At 40.7% G+C, this 11,951-nt stretch overlaps 1 protein-coding gene across 1 annotated transcript; it reads right to left on the reverse strand.

Moving 5' to 3' along the window:
* Window positions 1-248: 248 nt before the first annotated feature.
* MFSD4B (major facilitator superfamily domain containing 4B) lies at window positions 249-11,330 on the reverse strand. Its single transcript, XM_063311108.1, has 4 exons — window positions 10,924-11,330; window positions 8,766-8,934; window positions 6,259-6,375; window positions 249-3,675 (listed from the first exon to the last, which is right to left on the reverse strand). Exons 1-4 carry the CDS (start codon window positions 11,245-11,247, stop codon window positions 2,453-2,455), a joined length of 1,833 nt encoding a protein of 610 aa, XP_063167178.1. The 5' UTR covers window positions 11,248-11,330; the 3' UTR covers window positions 249-2,452.
* Window positions 11,331-11,951: the final 621 nt, after the last annotated feature.

An 11,951-nucleotide genomic window follows, 5' to 3' on the forward strand; every position in this document is an offset into this window, starting at 1 on the left:
AAGTCTGTTGAGTTTCACATCTTTGTTGTTGCCCAAGGCTTTCATCCTCTGGCTTTCCCTGGCTATGTTAGCTTATCCTGAAAGCCAATTGGATCCTTTTTGAAATTTGGGGATTTTTTTTCACTCCATATGAAACTTTCTAATGAAAAAATCTAATACAGCATATTTGCTCTTGATTCCCTAATAAACAGGTCTATTATTATTATTATTATTATTAAAGAAAAAAATCACATTTTCCAATTCCCCAGTAAATAAACTCCCTATTTTATTTTTATTACAAAATTATCTTAACATTGGGAACACACAAGAAAAAAAACCACAATCATATCCAAGCAATAATTTTAACACTTAAGGCAAATAACATACTGCAGAATACAACAAGGTATCAAAAGGTACAAGTCAAAGTGTAGGGCTGATTCATATTTTTTTATACTGCTAACTCCAACATGCACACATCCAAAAAGATGTGATATACATACACTGTTGGGAGACATGATACCCCCAGTGAATACCAAGACTTACATCCAACAATCCGTAAGAAGACTTCCACTCGCTATCAGGTTCTCTTGATCTTCCCCCATTTAGATCTGCACCCAAAGTGCCTTCAGAACAACTTTGGTTGTGTTTATTGGTGTACAGAGGAGGGAGACTCCAAACTCTCAGAAGTGACCATTCTACATGTAAATTAATATAACTGGAGACAATCCAGTTCAAAAGCTGCAGCAGTCGTCATAGTTCATTATCAAGTAGGAGTAAGAATCCTTAAAATGATCCGAGCCATCAACACAACTCAATCACCATTTACTACAGAAATATTAACATTACTGCATTTTAATCATATCTTGAACCACTGTTGCACTTAAAAGCATCTAATTCTGGTAGTTAAAATATTACCAGCAAGTATAATTTGATCAAGAGTTTTAAAAAATGATTAAAATTTTAATCTGCAACATTATTTCTCCAATGCTAGTCACAGTAAGGCTTTTTTGAATAGAAAGCACTGGTACTGTCCTTTAGAGATAATTAGCACTCTGGTTTTTGATAACACACACAGACAATATTTAATTTTTAAGAAACTAATTCTTTAATTAGCCTCCCCAGCCTGACTGCCTCTAGATGTTATGGTTTTAAATTCCCATCATCTTTGTCCAACACAACCAAGGGTACTGCAGATTAGGAATTATGAATGTTGTAGTCAAACACATCTAGAAGGCCCAAGTTGGAAAAGGTGGCTTCAGTGCACATCACCTCTTGACAGATTTAGAATTTTCAATTACAGTTGTATTCAATGCATCTTAAGAATTTCCTGCAAGTTAATTTTTTTAAAGATACCATCGGTTTTTTACTGATTTATATACTTTATAATAGAATATCTCTGAGGGATATTTTCTTAAATAGTTTTTATTTTAAAACTGACTTATCCAAAGATGTTACATGAACAAATCAAGTACCAAAGTATGCCATGTAAACATAAGGTCACTTAATAGTGCAGCTGCAGTGACAACAGGCACACCACTTGATTTTAAATTATAATTCCATACCTGAAAATGCAGGTGGAAAGAAACAATCCAGTTTGCATTTTGAACTGATCACATTTCTGAGGCACAGATTCACCTTCCCTACCCATTAAAGTCTGCAGCGGACAGCAACTTTTATTTTAGAAACCCCAAAGCAGGCCATGGGATGCTCTTTCTCTTGGGATTGCACGTGACCTCCCTCCTGCCTTGCAAGTCATGACCTGAGATTATACTTCATCTTTGCTAAGCTTGATGAGCATTCTTAAACTCCAACTTGTTCAATTCACAGAGTTAACTATTATATCAATACAAACCCAATTTTTTTCAACAAATATTTCTATTATACAAAGTGCTTCTAAGAAAAATTTTAAAATACATATTTCTCAATTTAACCACGACTGTGGTCATGTAATTATTTTTTAAAAATCATTCTTTTTGTTAAATAGGATAGAATACATCTATATTTAGGATGCAGTCTAAACACATGGAACTGTGACTTAGAAATGCAGGTCTGCAAGGATTGATTTTCCAAATTTATCCTGTTTCCAGAGATGACAACAATGAATTGAAGGTTCTTATTCTTCAGCCTCCTGTAGCACAGTGTCACAGACTGTAGCACAGGATGTTATAAACATCCTGTGAGCAAACAGTATGAGCAGAACACATAAGCTCTCTTTATTCGTTCTAATTACAGTTTTCACTTTCCTGAAGAAACATTGAAATAAGAAATTTAGGAAACATTCTACTTTGTCTTTCAGTCACTCTCATGGTTAAAAAAATGGGCTCCATTCCTCTTTAGTAGCTGCCACTTTCCTCATACTTTAAAGTAAAATGGCTTAGAGTTCAGCAAACTTTCCACCACTATTGAAATAATGTATGATCTTAAAGTTGAAATCCTGGTTTCCTGAAATCTTTCTGCACTAAAATAAGACAACTTAATCATTCTTACTTGAACTCCTTTGTTTTGGGGATCTGATGGCAAGCACAGGGGAAGAATTAAATGACAAATTCCCTGAAGGAGGATGGCTGGAGATGGCGGCAGTAAAGTCTCCTTGGATCTTCTTAGAGGTCTCTATGACCGAGTTCTGTAGTGTGTCATTCATCTCAATTACTTCAAATTCTACTTCATTCCATTCTCTGACTTCATTATCCTCATCATCATCTTCAGGATAAGTGTTGGACAATAACGCTTCTTGAACTTCCCTGTCTCCAGCATCCTTCAACTTGGCATCATAGGACGATGTCGCTAATTTATACATCACAGGGAACAGCACTGCTGTCATGACAGCTGCTCCCAATGCAGCATACATGAGCACGGGGAGAGTGGGAAAATATCCTTGAAGGAAGCCAACCACTGCAGGAATACACATTTCTCCCAGAGCTGCACCCATTACAAACACTGCTGCCGATTTCCCTTGAACAGTAGTATACTGCTCTATCCAGGAAATACCACTAGGAAAGATAGTAGCCATCGATGCGCCGTACACCGCGGAAGCAACCCACAGAGCAATTGAATATGTGTTGAAGAGGACCAAGAAAAGTGATGACACAGTGGAGCCTATGATACTCATCAAGATCATAGGTCCAGGATAAGAACAGGTAGCAAAGCAGATTGCCAATCCTCTGCAAGCTGCAAATGTTCCCCAGAAGAGAGAGTTCAACCCTGCTGCTTCTGTTTCTTTCATAACAGCATAGGTTTTTGCATAAGTAAAAATGTAGGAGCCATAGGTTACCTCCGCTCCTACATACCAAAAAAAAAACACAGAAAGAAGAATTATGAGAGCATGGTGATATTTTGCGATTTGGTATTTCTGCATGGAAACATTCTTTGCTCTGCCTCGAACAGGAATGCTCCTCAAATATAAAGTAAAGAAAGACAGTGCAACAAGTAAGAGGTAAGTGCCAATTACAGCATAAGACCACACAAAATTCAAGTTTAAATGAAGCTTCGGCAACAATGTAGTATCAGGAGGAGAAATCACAGTTGACTGATTATCAATATTGCCACCTAGATGTATCTGCAATCCAACAGTAGTACCAAGTGCCATCTTCGCCAGGATGGGAGCCACAAAAGCACCGAGGGCAAAACTGAAATGCAAGGCCTGTATGTGTGGACCAGCTTCTGCTCGCCATGTGTCCAAAGCAAGAACATTTCCACCTGAATGGTAAAGAAAATATACAGGGTCAAATTTTCATATTAAGAGTTTTAGAGTTACATGACATCTTCACTATACACATGCCATTCTCTTCATACTCCAATTTTTATCTTTTCAAGGTAGATACTACACTTTTGCAATTGTTTTCCCTAAGCAATCTTCTCCCTCACTCTCCTATTCCTTTATCATTCCAGGTCATTCCTTTTTCAACTGTTGGGAAAGTTACCACAAAGTCAACAAATCCATATACCAAGGACAGGGAATAATGTGATCCTCCAGATATTGCTGGACTCCAATTTCCATCAGATCAAATTAATGTGGACAGGAGTGATGTGAACTGGAATCTCTAGAGGCCAAAGCTGTCTGTTGTTAAGATATACCAGGACTGGGGAGATCCAAATTCAGTCTATCCTCAGCCATGGAAGTTCACTGGATGACTTGCAGCCAGTTATTCTTTCACAGTCCAACCTACTTCCCAGGACTGCTGTGGAGAAAAACTGAAGGAGGGAGCTGCTGGAGGAAAAGCAGAAAAGTCTAACGAAAAATAATAAAATAAGTTCCCCAAAAACTACCAATCACCTGATCCTCTCCTATTCTTATAGAAGGGCCATCTCTTCTATATGTTCTCTTAATTTTTTTATTTCTTTAAATTACCTTATCTTATGGCTACAGTTTCCTATACATTATATTTCAACGAAACACAACTTTGGAAGTGGCCATTTAGAACATCAATTCCAACTCCTTGCTAAATGCAATAATCCAGATTAAAGCATTGTGTCCATCTGAACACACCCAGTGAAGGGAAGCCCACCACTTTTCTGGGTAATTGGTTCCACTATTCCACTAAGTGTTCTTATAGCTCAAGAAATTATTTCCAACTTTCGTTCAAATTTTCCTTGCTGTAACTTAAACACATTATTTTGTATCCTGAACTCTAGAATGCTAGAAAACAGGGCTTGATCTTCCAAATACCTATTCTTCTGGTATTTGAAGAGTATTATCATATCCTCCCTCAGACTTTTGAAGGATAAACATTCTTAATTTCTTCAAACTCATCTCTCAATATATTTATTTCTCTAAATCCTTAAAGTACAGTGTTCAGAACTGGACACAATATACAAGCTGGGAGTCATGCGATGTAGATTAAAGTGGAACTATTGTTCTCCATGTTTCTAAGCTATACTTCTGTTCATTCAATATCCACTTATAGATTTAGCAGGGTCAAACCAACTTAATAACTAGACTACCAGAGAACTATAGGACTGTATGTTATCTGGCAAGCCAATTCCATGCTGTTGTCAAGAAAACTGCATGAAGGTATCCAGGTAGTTATCAGGAGTTGCACTCAAGTCAAGAGCACCTTTATCTCATTTGCAGCCACATCACATTTTTGAGTCACACTCATGCTTCGTAACTCCCATCCTATACCCTATACATTTTATCTCTGTTGTCTTAGGTGAAGAACACTGGATTTTCTTGGTTTAAATTTGTTTTGTTAAATTCAGCCCATTTTGGTAACTATCAAGACTGTTCGTTTCTGCCTTCTAGAATATAAACTTTTCCACCCAAGTTCAGCCACGTAGTCACTTTAATCTCCCTTCCCCACCATCATCACTATAGTTGACCAGTATTGGTTGACTTGCTTCAGACATTAGACTTCTACAATTTTACTTTCCTTTACTGTCTTGAAGGTCTGTTCTTGGCCCCTAACTATGCCTCCTTAACATATTGCTCATGACTTTCTCAGTATATGCTGACACTGTAACAGGAGTAATATTTTCTATCAAACCTTCCTTTCCTTCAGGTTGGACATCTGTCCATCAACTCTGGTAAATAGGCTCCCAAGCACTGAAAATCTGTAGAGAGTAAGGAAGATGATCTTGATATGCAGATCTGTGTCAAAGCCATCTTCCTTACTCTCAAGGCAATCTTTTGACTTTCTCCTTTGCTCTCTTGTTCAGTCCTAGTCTGAATTACCTTTCCATGACTCTGCCACAGAACTATAGCATTTCTCTTGATCCCCTCAGCAAATCAATGGTCTCCTGTAACCTCTAACCAGAACATTGATGAAGAACTTCAATCACTAATAATTGAAAGTTGGATTTATCACATAGTTGAACTATATATTCAGTCCACAGAATACCCCAAAACAACTTTGCCACATCAGCTGGGCGTGACAGCACCCATGTAGACAAAATTCTCTATAATATATCTTGTTCCTTTCAATGAATGCATCCCATCTGCATGTGCATAAATGTGAAGAAATCTTTCTATATACAAATCAATTATCTCAGGACTAAAGTACATACAATTCTCAGTCTCTAAATTTTTATACACCTCCCACCCAAAAAAGAGCACATAAACAGGAAAAGGAAAATATAACCAAGTGGTCAAATTTAGTTTGGCCTTTAGTCAAGTAAGGAAATTTGCAGGTTCAAATGCTTTATGCACATGAGACACATTTAGCAATATATTAGGAACACATAAATTATATAAAGTAGTGCAACACAGTCCTATTGAATGATCCCTACATGATAGAAGGAAAACATTGACCGTGTATGTAATAAGGGTTCTTTTTTTTTTACCTGTATCCAGGACTCCCATTGCAAAACCAATGACAGACATCACGGCTGTTAACAAGAGGGCTTTCTTACACCATGGAATACTATATAGACCTATTGCTGTACCCAGCATAGATAAGCCTATAAACAGAAATAATTAAAAACTTATTTCAAATAGAACATTTTAAGAATTAAAATTGCTCATATTTCATTTTAAATCCAGTAAATTCAAAGCCAGTAAAATTTTGATTTGTATTTACAATTATTACTGAATCATGAAGAAATGCAGCTTATTTAACGTAGCAGTCTTATACCAAATGCAGGCATGTTTTAGGCTGCAGTTGTACGCATATATAACTTGGAATAACTCCCACTGAACTCTATGGGGCTCTCCTCTAAATAGTATATTTTGGGTTGCCTTATTAATTTCCAGAAAGATGCTCAAGGTCTAGAAAGCATTGCTTCAATAGTTTAGAAATATAGCAGCATAGAAAACAATTCACTTGCTCAAACTGAAAATTGTTTATCATCCTTCCCCAAACTTTGACCTCTTCAGAATTCTCAGAGTTTATTGGAATTCTGTCCATTCCTGAAGGCTCTAAGTGGCTAACAATCACAAACTTCATAAAATAACCCCTCCAACAACAAAAATAAACCCACCCAAAATGAATAAAAAATCCCAACAACATCACAAGAGATGAAGCAAGGCATATGAAGTCATGTGTCCACCACTACATCCAAATTCATAACATGCTTTCCCCCTAGGTTACATGGAAAAGCCAGGTTTTATCTGCTCTCCCAAAACCCAAGAGGGAAGAGGCTGACCAGTCCTCCACAGGGAGGGACTTGCAAAGCATAAGAGCAGCAACTGCAAATGCTCATTTCCTAGGTCACATCAAATGGCATTCTTGAAGAGAATGAAGGGAGATTACCCTATCTGACCTGACTGGATGGGCAGATGAACATGGGAGAAGGTGGTCCCTCAGATAACCAAGTCTGGAGCCATGAAAGCCTTAAAGGTGACAACTAGCACCTTGAACTGCATCCAGAAGCAAACTGGTAACCAATGCAACACCCAAAGCAGTGGGGAGACCCAGGTATAATGGGAAATACTCACCACTGACCAGCCTACCATGTTTTATACTAGCTGTCATTTCCAAATGCTTCTCAAGGGCAGCCTCACGTAGAGTGTGTTACAGAAATCGAAAAAAGGAGGTGACCAAGGCACGAGTGATTGTGAGCAGGGCTTCCTGACTCAGGAATGGTGCACAAAATGGAGCTCAAGAAAAGCCAGTTCCAAATGCAATTGAAGGGCACTAGCCTGGGGAAGGAAACCTCACAGAATATAAGAGCTTAGACCAGGGGTTCTCAACTTTGGCAACTTTAAGATGTATGGACTTCAACTCCCAGAATTCCCTAGTCAGCATGGGAATTCTGGGAGTTGAAGTCCACACATCTTAAAAATTGCCAAGGTTGAGAAACCCTGACTTAGACTGAAAGTTTGGTGGCATTTGTATGCAACACATCTTTATATGTAATGTATTTAAAAGTCCTAAAAACCAGTATGTCACAAAAGCATTCTGTAAGCTATATTAAATTAAACATCAATAGAGTCTGAAACCAAGGCAAAAGGATTGAGAACACTCAAGTAAGTGCACAAAAAACAGCCTGAAGCAATACTCTAACTAATGCAAATAAGGAAGCTATCAATATAAATGTACTTCCTTGACTCTCCCATGTTAAAGAGGGAATGGCTTACTTTTCTAGTAGACGAGGCTACTGAAGAGGAAGTATCAAAATACCTCAGTTCTCTGTGCTCCTTATTTTCACATAAATTGCTTTTGGGTCACAGCCTAAAGTCACTGGCCTAAGACCATAAGAGTTCAGTCTGGACACTTCTCCAAAGAATATAGCATTAGATATTACAAGTGATGTACACGTTCTGTTTTGTTGAGGGTTTCCACTGCAGAAAATGGGATGCAGTAGACATTTGACTAAACACAGCTAAAACCCAGGTTAAAAATAGACTGATATATTGGTTGGTAAGACAGCAGCCAGAGTACAATGTCTAATTCTGGCACTACATTTCAGGAAGAGCACCAACTGGGGCACGTGCAGAAGAGAGCCACCAAGAAAACAGAGGGCCTGCAAGAACTTATGAGGTGGTGGACTCTACTCTCCTGGAGGCTGGGATGCTCTGTTTAAGAGCAGATTTCTGCAGAGAGCTGAACTATCAATCCCAAGGTTGCTTCCAACACTTTTGTTCATCCCATAATGGACACACATTTGGACTAAGTTCGAACATCATCAGGAAGAGAAGGGAAAGAACAGATACAACTACTATTCTATTTCTGATCAGCTGGTAGGAGGATTTTCAACTTGTATATCACACTGCTTTTGTCCAATTCTAGTTATTGTGTAACACAGGACATCTGCAAACACAATTACTAACTCACTTAGGGATAGGTATGCAACACCTATTTTGCAAGGGCAACGATCTATATTATTCATATTGATTTTTTTCTACTTACCCAAAAGAAACTGGGAGTTCATGCAGTCAAAAAGGATTCCACCAATTAGAGAACCACTAAAGTATCCCACTGAACGTCCCACAAAGATATATGAAATTTGACTGATGTTTTTGTTCACATTTGCAGCCAGGTCTTGAAAGGTGGGCCCTAGAATAGCAATAGCCATCCCCTAGAAAGAGAGAAAAACAATCAACAGGAAATCAAAAATAGCTGCTGCTCTTAATAAAGCTTTGCACAATTGTTCAAACAATTCAGTAGTTAACTTACAACCTTTAGAATCCTCAGCATGCCTATTTGGAAGTAAGGCTGACTGAAGTTAATGGACTGTATCTACCTGCACTGTCCTGGGCAGTGCACCATAGAATAACAGCCCTCTTCCACAATTACCAACAGGATGCTTCTATGAAGTCTACAGACAAGACCTGGCAACAGTAGTCCCATTGTGGCTCCCAGCAACTGAGATTGCTTGTTGTTGGGGTTTGGTGGTGTTTGTGTGTGTGTGTGTGTTTTGGTGCTTTCAAGTCAGTCTTGACTTCTGGCAACTGCCTAAACAAGTCCCTGCAGTTTTCCTGGCAAGGTTTTTTGGAAACGGGTTGCCATTGGTTTTGTCACCCAGCTGGTTTTGGGCCTAAGGCGGGACTAGAACTTGCAGTCTCCTGGTTTCTAGCCCGTTGCCTTAACCCCTAAACCAGACTGGCTCTCCCATTGTTCTTTTAGAGTATCATATATCCATCATGACTAGGAACCATAATAACCCTATTTAGGTGTCACAAAAAAGGGGCTGAATGAATCCATCACACAAGTTGTACGGATAAATCCAAAGGTGCACCTGATGACTTCTTATTGTGCATCCACACTTACAAGGATAGTTGTACTGAAGTGGACTTTGTGTGCATAAGCATTAGATCATTCACAAACTCAAATGCTGCACCATCCTAGTTGAATCTCCCTTGAAGATCTCCCCGAATAGTAATTTCTTTCTCAGACACTCTTAGATCTCCTTAGAGTAGATTCTTTCTCAGATCATCAACCATCAAACTATTCAGCAGGGGACCCACACAACAGCCCTCAAGGATGCCTTCTGAAAACAGGGGTCAACATGGAAATAGGCAAAGTGTCAAGTACCTAGCACTGGCAAAAGGCACTCCATGCCAGAAAAACCAATTATCTGGCTCAAGTTATCCATTTGGTTCAGTAAGCACCTCCATACTTAACTATTCCCTTTATCATTCAAGGGGAATGCGACCCTATCCAAAATAGATTAACCATCACTATCAAATCAAATCACTTTATTTTGTTCATTCACCAGCACCACTGTCCAAAACGATCTGCTAACAGAACCTTCATCTTACCTAAGCTAAGCTTCAGTTTACTGACTTTTATTTAGTCCTTTGCTGAATGCAAGTATCTTATGTTACAGTTTTCAGTGTCTCATTAATAAAGGACCCAAATATCATCCCTCTGTCTGCAGCATCTCAGTCCAAGTCTTTAGTTTATTTCACCTAGTGGTTTCATGAAGAACAGAACATGATCTACTCATTAACAAAAGGGAGTATTTTACTTTTTTTTTTTTAGTTAGAGGCTAACATGCTGGTTCAAGGTCAGGGTTACCCAACTTCAAGATGAGCACAGCATTCACAAAGTGCTTCTGAGCCAGATACTGTCCCTTATCCCAACCTAGGTGGCTGTTGCAAAAATAAAACAGGAAGACCTGCCAGGCATGCCCCTTTAAACTCCCAGAGCGAGGGTGGGATGTAAACATGCAACCTAATGTAGTGGTTGTCATTATCATCACCATTACACTGAGAGTACTGTGTGTTAGGCTTGAACAAAAGGCTGAGCGTCTGCATTTGCCCCTATTCCAGCAGGACGGCGTTTCCTTCTTAAGGAAGCCAGACCCTTGTCAGAGCTCTCCTCTCACCAGCGGGGCAGCCCAATCGGTCTGGTGTCGCGGGTCTACTTCCATACACCTGCCGACTGCCGCTCTTTCAAGGGCGCGAGAGGGGAGCGCCCACCCTGGACTTCTTTCGCTCGCAGGAAGGTGCGGGCTGGGGCATAAGGACAGGGCGCCCGCAGGGCAGCGGGTCGCGGCAGGGAGACGCCAGCTGTCCCCCTGCGCGCTGGCTCGCTCGCTCGCCTGACTTTCTCGCCCCCTTACCAAGCCCAGGAAAGCGGCACAAAGAGCAGCCGAAATGCACCATTTCAGTGCCCGCCGGGAAGCCGCCACCGCCACTGCTACCGCCTGCTTTCCCGCGCCAAGGCCGCCTCCTGCCCGGCTTCTTCGGCCGCTGCCATCAGCCACCTTTACAACCGGCTGAAGGGCAAGCCGCGCCGGGCTTCGAAGCGGCTCCTTCAAGGGCGACTCTCCGGCGGCCGGTTTTTCCGCAGCGGCGTCCCCGAGGGCTGCTCCTGCTCCTGCGTCTCGCGCTCCATCTTCTTCCAGCCGGGCAAAGCGGACCTGCTTCTTCGCGCCCCCCGCCATGTCTACATCCAAGAGCCGTCGCTGCAGAGCCGCGCGGGCAACACGTGACCGCCTAATTCCGGAGCCGGCGACATCTTGGCCAGGGAAAAGTACCTCTCCTAAGACTACAATTCCCAGAAAGCAGCGGAAACAATTTGTTCCACCTTGTGGAGGCTGCCGCGACGAAACGCGTCCCTTCTGTTTTCACGCCGAGGTTGGGTAATGCTCCCATTGGCTAAATTCAAGCGAATTGTTTTGCGACCCCGGTTATTGACATGACCGATGCTCACTGAAACGAAGGGGTCGTGCCCTGACAGACGTTTAAGGTTAGGTCCTCCTGCCCTTTTACTGGAAATTTTGAGAGCTATGTTTGCCAAACCAGGAAAGAGAGGGAGTCGAGCGAGACCTGGGACGAATAGGATTGCTTTGTGGTCTCCTTTGTTTCTTCACTGTGGAGGAGCTGATATTGTACCTACGTGTCATTAGGAAACGACAAAAAAAATGTGTAAAACATAAGGTAGGGTTGATTGCCTGTGCAAAACCATGTCCATTCAGAAATAAAATACCGCAAACAAAAGGACAAGTGAATGCAATTGATGACTCAGGAAAGAGCATTGCCCACAAACCCCATATTGGACGCGGGGGAGTTGTTGGGTGAGTGGTTTATAGAAAAGTCCGCTGCTGTTAACAGTCGGCTAAAATTGATTTAGACAAACATATCCTAA

Source organism: Candoia aspera, chromosome 1, assembly GCF_035149785.1.
Source record: "Candoia aspera isolate rCanAsp1 chromosome 1, rCanAsp1.hap2, whole genome shotgun sequence".
Lineage (NCBI taxonomy): Eukaryota > Metazoa > Chordata > Lepidosauria > Squamata > Boidae > Candoia > Candoia aspera.